Source organism: Grampus griseus (genome assembly GCF_964374135.1).
Source record: "Grampus griseus genome assembly, chromosome: 7".
Classification (NCBI taxonomy): domain Eukaryota; kingdom Metazoa; phylum Chordata; class Mammalia; order Artiodactyla; family Delphinidae; genus Grampus; species Grampus griseus.
Window position 1 is genome coordinate 87,344,381 of NC_139001.1, and position 12,298 is coordinate 87,356,678.

The following is a 12,298-nucleotide window of genomic DNA, read 5'->3' on the forward strand; positions in this document are numbered from 1 at the left end:
GTGATTTATGTGGACGACGGAGGGGTGTGTGGTGGACCGGGTGATTAATCAGTGAATTCCCCTCCGCTGGCATCTCTCACTGCCCCTCTTTGCGTGATGTAAGATCAGACGTACCCTGCATTGAAAAGTCAAGACACACGAGCGGCTCGCTCGCGCTCACACACACTCTCTCTCTCCCCCCACGCGCGCAACCGTACACCTTCCACATCCTGCTCCAGGCGGACTGGCTGGGCTCACTGAGCTGAAGAATTTCGAGTGACATTTGTAAATGACGCTGCTCGATTCGGGGCTCCGAGCCGCCGCCGCCGCCGCCGCCGCCGCCGCCTGGCCGAGGGTGCAGCCGAGCAGTCTCCGGCGCTGGCTTCCTCCCCGGGCGACCACGATGTCCGAGTTTCTCCTCGCCTTACTCACTCTCTCGGGATTATTGCCTGTCGCCAAGGTGCTGACCGTGGGAGCCGACCGAGGTAAGGAGAACACCTTACCCCCTTCCTTGCCCCCGGACTTCCTTGGCTTTCCTGCTGGGCGACGCTTGCAGATAAGTGTGTGTGGAAGTTAAGTCCTTGCGGCCCCGCTCCCCGGGACCCTGGGCCACTGTGCGCCGGTCTCGGGGCGGGAGTGGTGGGGGTGGTGGTGAGAAGTGCGGTGAGGGATTTCCGAACCAGCTACCCGAGTCCTCGGCTCTCCCACAGCTTTTTCCTTTGGCCCTTTGCGGGTCCTGATTTCGTTTCCCCCGGGAGCGTTTGCACTTGACTGCGCGCCTCTGCCCGCGCACTCCAAGCGCTGCAGATGTTGGGATCAGCGTTCGCGTTTTCAAGACTTCGCTCCGCGCTCACTCTCTTGGCTTCGAGCTTTTGCGGGCTCCGGAGGCTCCGCGTTAAGTGTGTGCTCCCTTACCAGGGTTAAGTTCCTTACCTGCTGCACGCAGGGTCTGTGGAGAGGGGAAAGCGCCGACTCCAGCCCGTTTCCTCTCTGTAGCCCCTTTCTGGGGCAGACTCCGGAGAGATTTGGGTCATCATCGGAGAAGCTAACGCTTTCGGGGAGCTTCTGAGCGCAGGCACCTGCTTGAGCTTGACTTTTTTGATTCTGAAGGTCTGTGACACAGCTCTTGGTGCCTGGAGACGCTCACCCACCACTGGTGTTTTGCCCTTGCTTTTTGTCCGAAAAGCTGATGAATGGTACAAGTTTAAATGGGAATGGGTATGGCGAGCAGAGCAGAAAGGAGAGAGGAGGTGGGCATTATAATAAATCTGGATTTTGTAAACTTTGATCTGGAAACCCAAGAATCCCTGTGCAAGTTTGATAATCTTTGACAACAGTCGGACGGGTGAAAAAAGAAAAAAAATATAGATGAATAGTTGGGCCGTTGGCATTGGAATGGTTAACTGCTTAAAGTAAAATCAGAAGTATCATAGATCTAGTTTTTTTGTTTGTTTTTCTAAATCATAGCATGAGTTCATATTAACTGATACATTTTGTTTTTTGGGCTAATTAGAAAAAAAAAAAGAAGTAAGAAAGATAGAAAATGTACAGATCTCAATGCCAGGCAAGTAGGCAAAAGGTTGCATTGGGAAATTTAGTGACTGTGTTAATATGAAGCGAATTATGAATTGACTAAAAATTATTGCTTCATTATAGGAAAGAACAGGGGAATGAATTGTAGTGTTTCTATTCAACCTGCTGTGGGCAACCAGATTATAGTCTTTATAACATACCCACACTTGTCATTTCATTTACCAGTACTGAGACTAATGAGAGTTCCTTTAGAAAGTCTTGACACTTACTGATATGTCTTTTAAACATATCATTGCCATCTAACCATTTGGCTTCTGAACTTGCCTTAACTTGCCTTGAAGTTGGTGTGGAATAGTTAAACTATACTGATAAAATGGAAGCACATAGCTCTAACTTGAAATGATGCCTTTGATCTGGAACAATCAGCTCTCAACCTTTCTCAGGAAGAATGTTTGAAGTTGGACGAGAACAGATGAACAGAATGAAGCTTTTCAGTCCTGTGTGCTAGCAAAATAGAATGGCACTGGCAGACTACTGCTGTTGGGCTCTTTCTGAGTGAGTCCCCATTCTCCAGAAATTTGACCTCATGTAGAACTAAGTCCTCAGTGCTTTTGTATGTGTTTGTGAGGAATAGGGCCATTGCTACAATGATTGGAATGAATACCTGAATATAAATATATAGACCCCCAAATTTTTTCTGAGATAGAAAACTAAATAATTAAAAGAATTAGAATTTGGTGTCAATTTAGTTCCAATAGGGAGAGGGATATCTAAGATATAAACAGGGTACATGGAAAAGGATTGTTACTTTTTCCTGAAACTGAAATAGTGTCCCATTGTATCATCATGTCAGCATCAGAAGTACTATATTGGATAACATAAGTAAAAATAGTTATAGACTAACACTTTACCACTATTACACATATTTAACACAACTTTTAAAAGAGCTAAAAATGCCACAGCTAGCTATCAAAAGTGAAAAGGGTGGGTCTTATTTGGCAAAAGGGGGGAGAAAAAGAGAGCAATCTTGTTGAAAGTTAAAAAAGAAAGTGCTGCTGCATTATGACAAACTTCTCTTACTGAAATCCTGAACCAGAAGATATGGGAACATAAGCTCAAGAAAGAGGTTAATGAGATGTAGCTTTCTGCCCAGGCTTATGTCAGTTGTCCTTGAAGAGTAGAACAGGCTTGTGAATTACACAGGTGTGTTTTGTAGTGCAAGACCTAGCTTCATGCCAGAAAATGAGAAAACACTTTCAGGTTCTCCAAATAAGTATTGAGTAACGGGTAGCTTCTTAAACTGTGTGAACTAGATAGAAATGATTATATTACCCTCTACCTATGTTTCTCTTCCCTTTGAGTATAAACTCAAAAAAATTTTTAAATAGAAAAATACTTGAACTGTATGCTTGTATTCAATTTATGCACATCCACTTGTCCTTTAATTCTATGTTGTTTATTTTCTTAGTTTGCACTGATTTTGGTGCAGATAAGCTAATGTGCATGTCAGTTCTTATTAGATTTCATCACATTTGAAAAAAGGAAACATCTTTGTAACTCTTAACAGCAGAATGTGGAGGATAAATCATGTTCACTTAGAATCAACCAATGTGTCATATAACAATGTCATATCACATCAAAGTATCGCTTGATAAGGATTAAGACTTAAAAGGAGGTATATTTTAAATTGTCAAGTTTTCTGAGCAGAAAAGGGATTGAGAGAACTAAAGCTAGTCTCTTTTACATTCTTGAGTCTGATAAACTGTGGAAATGTATTTCCAAATAATTAAAGTTCATGCTGTTGTAATCATTTAAATGTACATGTCTATAAAACCATCTAAAGCTGGCAATCATGTGTATTTCAAAATTTTTAATCTTTCTCTACTGAAAGAAGAATGAGCTGCAAGCCGTGTCTCTTTATATTCCAGAAATATTAAAGTTTTGTTTTGAAGAGGTCTCTATAATCTTTGAGTTTTCATCTCTCTCTCTCTCTCTCTCTCTCTCTCCCTCCCTTTCTCTCTCTCTCCAGCTCAAACTGAAAATGGTACAAAGGAAAGGAGACAATAGAAAAAGAAAAATTTCAATGTGTTGAAAGAAGAAAGAATGTAAATTACAGAAAACAGAATAAGGGAAGGAAAGAGAAGGGGGATGGGGGGGAAGGCCAAATGACACTTTTAGGAAGAGGCTGAATCCAAATTAGTGTTCCTTAAAGAAGAGATTAAAGTAAACCTTTAGACAAAATAATTTCTTAAGATAAATGTTTTCCTCTGATATCGTAATAAATATCATATGGAAATGTTTACAGTATACAAATAAAGAAACTTCCATCCATGTGAGGCTGGATATAATTAAACCTAAAGAATGGAGAGACACATGAGAATACTGCAGAAAACTTAAATGTTGTTAACTGTGCTAGAATTGGTAAATGGTAGTGAGTTTTTAAAGTGAATGTAAAAGAAATATTCTTAGAAAGGGTGGTGGATGAGTGATATAGTTAATATATTCTTAAAAATGAGATGACACTTTGTAAATGCTACTTACCATTCACGGTAGAGTCATGCAGAGATTTTTAGTTTGCAACTGTATTGGATCCAGGACATTAGTTTCTTGCTGCTTGTCTTGTCAATCTCTTTTCAGAGCCTAGGGTGTACCGTAAAGATAGGCTTTATTTAAAGTCACCTGGACTGAACATGACTTGGTCTTTTATCAGGATTACAATGATGAGGGACCTTTGTATCTTCCCTCCATTCTATGATAGTTTTTTTCACGATTCTGCTTTTAATTTTTACATCTTCTGTGAAACGTCACCTCCTCTTTCTTCAATTCCTTCCTAGTTGTAGGGATTCTATGTAGTAAAAGGTACCAAGCAGATGTATTGATACATTTCTCTATCTTCTGAGGCTGTCTGTCAAAACAATTCTTGTACAAAGGAAACACTTATCTTCATTCTAGATGGCTACATTCAAAGAAGTAGAATTAACACTAAAAGTTAAAAATGATTGTCCCAAAAAAAAAAAAAAAAAAAAGATTGTCCCAACATGATGTCATTAGTTAAACTAATTTAGCAGTAAGTGGAAACCACCTGTTATATAGATATACCTTCTTTAAAGAAGATATCTCCTTTAAAACGGCTTCCTTGGTGCATAAAAACCTATAAAAACACCACTCTAACCTGAAAATTGGAAATAGATTTTTAAAGATATTTTTTTGATATAGACCATTTTTAAAGTCTTTATTGAATTTATTACAATATTGCTTCTGTTTTATGTTTTAGTTTTTTGGCCATGAGGCATGTGGGGTCTTAGCTCCCCGACCAGGGATCAGACCAGCACCCCACGCATGGGAAGGCGAAGTCTTAACCACTGGACCGCCAGGGAAGTCCCAGATAGATTTTTAAATGAAACTTTTATTTTTAAAAAAACCCAGACAGTATATGTCTAGTTTTGTTATGATTGCCTCCTTGAAAAACAAAATTATGAAATGAAAGAACTTTGAGTTATTTTTCAACTCCGAACATGCAGTATTCTAATGAATGAATTTCCATTTAACACATAATTTGTTGTAACAGAATCATACAGTGGAGGAAATAAATGTCAAAATGTATTTGCCTTTGAAATGTCTGTAATTATGCTGTACCCAATGTTTATAATTTAAAACAATGTTTTTAGTAGCTGGACTGCTAAAGAAAAGTAGAGCAAAAGGTTGACTACTTTTATAGTGAGTTAGCCAGAATATACTGGACCAAATTTCTATCAGGAAATAGTCATGTTTACTCTAGTTACTTCAAAAAGCCTTCCTTATATTCTCTGAAGAAATCTGAATCTTTGTATTTAATCTAAACATAGTGACCAAAACCTACCTTGATGCATAGAGAGCACAAATCATTTTTTCCTTTTCTTTTTTTTTTTTTGGTGGGAAAGGGAGGGCAAAATAATTCTAACCAATCAAACAACTAAGAGTGATACTTTTATCCTCTTCTGTGGAGTTGCTTTATATCTTCATATGGATTGTTATTCTCCAAATTTTACCTGTAAAACAACCGGTTGACTAAGAGGCATAAAAACAAAATTGCAACAAAGCAATCACAAATCTAAGCCTTGGGGGCACTCTACAGCTGTTTTGTTTAGAAGGAGATATTTTAGCCTTCTTTAGTTCCTTGAAAAAAAAGTTCCATTATTTAAACTTTACAAAAACTTGAAAATATCTCTAAATATTAATTTGAGTTTCTAAAAAGTTACTTTTCGTACTAATTCACATATGTGCCAATGAGTATATTTAATCTCACTTGCTTTTGAAGAGTATTGTGCTTGCAGTAATATTCAATCACTGTTGTCGCTATTCTGTGCTGCCTCATTTGAACAAATTGTTAATCTGTCCAACTACATCTGAACCCTGTATATTGTAGAAAAGGGAATGAAGGCTTCAGAAGATTCTGCAACACATCAGAACAAGTAAGCTTACACCGTCAAAATTTATATGCTTTTTTTCTATTAGAAGTTTTTCTGCTATAAACTGGGTTCACAATTTTAGATCTATGTTTTCTCCTCATAAATGATTTGGTGGCCTCCCTTCCCCCCCACCCCCCGGCATAACTACAAGGCCAAGTTAGAAAGTATATATTATTTATTACTCTGTTTTGAATTCAGTGACACCAAAATATAGTTTCTTTCTCTCTTTCTATCCTATTGATTTAGGCCTTCTCTATACAAACCCAATTATGTTGATTGAGTTTCCTGACTAAACAAATTGGTTAAACTGACTAGGAACTAAATGAGAATCAAACTGTTAGATAGTAGCCAGTCGGTTCTGGTAAAATAGTAAAACTGATGTTGCATAAAAAGCTTAAAATTAAATGTTATGGAAGAACAACAACAACATATTTCCCTGAAAGACTTATGTATGATACTTCATATCTACACTTTGTAGAGTAAATCAGATGTACCACTGTCATTGTGCCTATCATAACAGGCAAATTAAATATGTTTGGGAGTAATTATATAGTTATATCATGGGATAGCATAAGAGTCTAAAACACTATTAGAATATGAATAAATACATGCTCTGAATTTACTCCTATTCAGACAAATGTTACTTTATTGAAAATTATTATTTTTCTTTATTGGCTTTATTTATTAAGGGAGTTATTTTTCATTTTGTAAAATATTTTACAACACTAAAATATATTTCAAAGTCAAAGTCAAGACCCTCTCTCAATACAGAATATATAGTGGAAATCATTGCAGTGATAAAGTGGGCAACAGCATTTAGTGTGCTTTTTAATATGACTGTAATAACTTTTTCATGCAGTCACATTAACTTGGTTTTAGTCTGCACTGCAATTAGATGTCCAATTGCTGTTAAAAAAAATGCAATGGCTTGATTAAATAAATGGGCCCACTCATTTGTTGCTGATTTCCCAGTAGGTCAGATTCTTGTAAGTATCATCAGGGCAAAAGGCTTGAGTTGGTAATGATGGTGTTACTTAATATTGTTCAATAACTCCGCCACTCATATTTGTTGAATAAGGATATATTATCTACATTTGGAATTTCTCAAATATTCCGAAGTAGTTGTAAATATACAAGACTTGTCAAAGGTTTCTTTAACTACAGGAACAATGAAAAATATTCTTACTGTAGAGTCATCTGTTTAACCTTATTTTTCTCAGAAATAAGCTTGAACATAGTCATGTATATATGAGTTTCCATTTACATGTGAATAACATTATAACTATGTCCTTTATAGAAGACAAGTTGAGAAAGTACCTTTTCATATGAGATTCCTTCTAACTTTTTTAAGTAAGAGAAAAAAGAAAAAAAAACAACAAAAAAACTTCTTGAAGAAGATAGAGTGTGTTGCCTTGCTAAGATACCAGCGTTCCATTTCATCTCACAATGCATTCTTATTAACAGTCAGACATCTCTTCCTGAGATGCATGTACCTCATTGTCCTGGCTGGCTTAGCCTTCAGACCAAAGACAGGTATTGTTGAAACACGACCTCATTTTAGTTGAAAGAATACATTTCTTCTTTAGGTAAGGTCAAGGTATCACAGACTGTCTCTTGTTTTATTCTTACAATCAATAGGACATTCCGTCCTAACTTTTCCACATTGCATTGACATCCTTCAACTTCCAAGCAGGCTTAACTTTAGAAATACAAATACATTAATTCCTTAAGAATTTTGCTACCACTGAGTTTTTCTTTAATGACAATTTGTTCATCTTCACCCTTTCTTCTTAAAATGAGAAAAAAGAACTAAAAATGGGGAGGGATGGGGGAGAAGAGAGAAGTAAAACTTGGTTCTGGTTACTTGCTTTGAGTGTTCCTGGGATATTTTCAGATATTTGTGGAAAAGAAAAACTGTAGGATAAGGCTGATAACAGAAATGAGTTTAGAATGACTGTTTTCTTTAGAAATTAGGATGTATAAGGAGAGGAAGGACAAAGATGCTAAGAGAGAGAACGTTGACAGAATTTTTTGAAGCTTCAATCCACACAGATCAGGTAACTGAGGCAATTAGGAACCTCAAACATTTGCTAAAATATAAATTCTTGAGATTTAAAAAGACTTGGTTTTTAGATTATCTAAGACCTTGCGTGCATTTTCTAAAGCTTTTAATGATATATTTTATTGGTATTTTACCATGCTAAAATAGGAGGTATGCTTTATTAAAATATTCCACTTTATTCAACTCTATTAATTTTTAAGGCATTTTCTCATAATTAAGCTCTGAAAGTACAGTGATAACGATGCCAGCTCATGGGTGAGATTTTTGCCTTGTCAGGTGAAACTATTATAGATCACACCTTCTGGGCATCCATATTTATGAGATTTTTCATTAAAAAATAACTAAGATTTATAGATAGAATTACTAACTCAGAATTCAGGCCCTTTTGCTGAGTCCTTATATTATTGTCATTCTAACAAAAAGGCTAGCAATTCACCAGCACCCTGCTGATGGCCTGTAATACTCGTGGCGTAAAAATCTCACTTGGGGGAAAAGATAGTGACTTTATCCAACATTGACCAACATTAAAAATAAGTAGAATTTAGAACTGTCCGTCTTTGGATAGAGTTCTCTCCCATGTTAGGATGTTTACTTCTGTTTTCACTTGCTGGTGATATTGTCAAGTATTTTGAAATTAATCCTGATAGTGTAAGAACCAAAATCTTAGGACTTTTTTCCATTCCCCTTGATGCTCTCATTGCTGGGAGATCATAAGGTTATGAAGGGCATGAGGATTTTATCCTGTATGTATTTTAATCTGAGTCCTGTGAAAACACCACCAGAGGTTTACAGAAAACTGCTCCAACCAACTCTGGAGAGACCTAGCAGTGTCTTTCACACCTTCCACGAATGCAAGTTAGACAATGTATGTGAAAACATAGCGTGCATTGGTATCACATTACATAAATATCCATTATTTCATTAATTATAGCATTAACTTAATGTATATTACTAATAGCGGTAGAAATCCCTTACATTTTCAGGACCCTTTAATTTTGTTCTTGGTTTTTTCCTCCTGAAATCATATGATCCCCGAAGCAACCCATGTGGTTGGTGGTCATTCATTTATTTATTCACTCGTTCAACAAATTTGAGCAGAGATATGCTGGGAGTTGTTCTCGAGGTTGGGAAAGAGGCAAGTGAGCAAGTTAGACAATGTAACTAGTCTGTCAGAGCTTACATTTTAGTGTACATTTCAGTGAAGGAGGAAACAGACAATAAGCAAAGTGACAAATACATAATATTTTGTGCTAAGAAGAAAGAAAAATAACATCATGTAATCAAGAGCAGGCCTTTTTTTGTGAAGGCTGACATATTTGCTGAGATAAAAGTGATGTGAAGGAACAAGCTATGAATGGTTCTGAGGGAGGAACTTCCCATGTAAACCCTTGAGAGGAAGTCATGATTTTGACATCTTAGAGAAAGGAAGGTCTGTGTGCCTAAAGTACACTGCTTGTGTATGGAAGAGAAGAGGAGTGGGGAAAGGCGTATTTATGAGTAGGTCAGTTAGGACTTTGCAGGTCAGAGTGAGGCACTTGGGTTTTGTTCTCATTATAATAGGCTGCAATTGGATGTTTAACCAGAGGTGACATGACACAACTTAATTATTTATGAGATCGTGCTTGCTACTGAATAAAAAAGGACCAGAGACACAGTAAATACAGTTAAAGGGTTATTGTAATTGTGCAGGAGAGATGTTGGTAGTTCAAACAAGGGGATAGCATTGTAGATGAGGGTGAGATAGAGGAGTGACTCACATCTTTAATTGAGGAAGATTTTCTATAACAATGAATGTAGCACCATTCAATATATCAGAAGGATAAGCCTCAAATTATCATCTTGGGAGAGTTAACATTCTAAGTTCTTTGAAAATGAATGCATTTTGTTTTGCATCACCTCTTGTTGATTTGTATGAAATGTTTCATGATATTAGGCGTGTAATGGTCACGTGTGGACTCTGCAATATTGCTTGCCTTTTTATTACCTTTTCCCTTTATTTCAGAATTATTACTACCATCTTCCCTATTACCCATATTTACCTATACCGTGTCTGCAGAATGGAATTAGTAGAGTGACTCACAGTAGTTCTTGAGGGTTTAGATAAAATAATACACTTAGTAACATTCCAAGCACTGGTAAACGTGGCAGCAACTATTTTGCTGTTATTTCTACCAATATAAGCAGAAGAAATGAGCATTGGCGTATGTGAAGACTCATATGAGTTTGTTTGTTTTTTTTCCCTTGAGGAAATTCTTACTGTTTTTAAGGAAGAACTCCTTTTTCATTGTCCCCAAATCCTTGACATGATTGAGAAGAATTTGTGCTGTCAGTCACATTACTACTTATGAATATTTGATTAATTGGATGAAATGTTAAGAGAGCTGCTATTGGCTGTACTCATTACCCTCCCTGGAAGTTCCAAGACAACTGTGGAAAGGAAATGGGTGGTGACAAATGGTGGGGGACCTACTGGGAAAGAGTTTATGACCTAGTGGGTGCTCCTCTTGGTCAATCAGGGCCCCTGGATTATTCTTCTGTACTTATCCACATGCATTCATTGAATAAATGTTATAGTTCCTACTACGTACCCATCACAGTGTGATTTATAGGCTGGAGGCAGAAGCAACTAAACAACATAAACCAGAACAAGCAATAAAAACACTAGTTTGGGGCTTCCCTGGTGGCGCAGTGGTTGAGAGTCCGCCTGCCGATGCAGGGGACACGGGTTCGTGCACCGGTTCGGGAAGATCCCACATGCCGCGGAGCGGCTGGGCCCGTGAGCCATGGCCGCTAAGCCTGCGTGTCCCGAACCTGTGCTCCGCAACGGGAGAGGCCACAACAGTGAGAGGCCTGCGTAACGCAAAAAAAAAACAAAACAAAAAACCCCCACTAGTTTGGCAATTGTACAACTTTGGATTTTCAGGGAAAGGTTGCTTATGGCTACAAAACAAACCCATTTGGGTTTATTGAGTTCTTGTTGGAGTTAAAAAGGAAAGAGGGAGTGAGGGTAGGAGAAAGAACAAGGAGAGAGGTTTTATGAAACTGATGGAAAAGAAAAAAATATTAGAGCCCAGAGGGTCTGTGGGAAAGAAGATAGGTATACAGTGCTTAAAGGAAATCTGTTAATACTAAGTTGAATGAGCTATTTTAGGGCCTAAGTTACTAGGAGATTGTTTCGGGATTTGGTTCCATTAATTTTTTTTCATTGCTCTTTTTTTCTTTTGGCTCTCTTTTATGTTATCTACCTTGAGAAAAAGTCAAAGTTTAGTTTTTTAACTTAATATTCAAATCTGTATTCCAAAGTTAAGCTTAGCCCCAAATATTCTCCACTGAGTTTCTTTTTAAGTTGTACAGGCCATCTAGTGCCAAAAAAGCAACTTGGGATAATCAACCCTTTTAGACACTATTTACTTTATATTGCAGACAACATTGCAGCATTATGGAGGAAATACTTCACCCCAACCTGAGAAATTACCTTGGAAATGCTACATGATCGTTACAACTAATTTAAAAAGATAACCTGTTTTCTTAGTTTTCAAACATGGTACGTCTTTAGATTAAGAACTGAAGATGTATACTAAACAGACATTAGTTTAAAATAAAAAGAGATCCAGAGCTTGGGCATTTACAATTTCAGAAATGCTTAAATGAGATATTGAAGCAAAAGATCTCAACCAATTTATTTGTTGTGTAAAGAGCTTACCTGCAGGTTTAGTAGACATTTGCTAGATGCATGTGCAGAAATCGAATTTGTGTGTGACTTTCAGTTCAGTCCATTTTTCATTCACATTGTCAAAAGCCCCTTTAATAATTTGGCGCCAAGATTTCAGTACAAAACTCAACATTATGCATAGGAATAAGTTAAATGTGAAATAAATACTAACATTTTATTAAATTTTAGAGTGACTGAACCAAATGAAATTTGAGGCTAGAAGATTTTGCATTAATGTTTAATTTGGGACTCACTGTAAATTTGTTTGTTGTGTACTGTAGCAGAGGGGTGCCAAAAGTTTGGAAATAAATTAATCGGAGTAATTGAAAACAGGAAGGGGAGGGGTTACTTGTATATTTGTGAGTACGAGGCACGATTTATGCTCCCTGACTAGAACTCTGCTCACATCACACAGAGGTCTGCTAAAGGGCTTTTTTTTTTTCTCTTTCATAAGGAAAGGACTTTGGGAAAAGGTTCAAAATGAGTATAAGGGGGTTATTTATGTTTTAGGTAAAGCAAAAAAAAAAAAAAAAATTATTGACTGTATACTCAGAATAAAAGGCA

General features: G+C 37.2%; 1 protein-coding gene across 1 annotated transcript in view; it reads left to right on the top strand.

Moving 5' to 3' along the window:
• Positions 1–367: 367 nt before the first annotated feature.
• LRP1B (LDL receptor related protein 1B) overlaps positions 368–12,298 on the top strand; it is a gene marked incomplete at its 3' end in the record, with an annotated part of 1,802,496 nt that continues 1,790,565 nt past the window's right edge. The window contains exon 1 of the mRNA XM_082657914.1: positions 368–464. Within this exon, the coding sequence (XP_082514040.1) occupies positions 383–464 (82 nt within the window). The 5' untranslated portion in view covers positions 368–382. The remainder of the gene's footprint in view (positions 465–12,298) is intronic.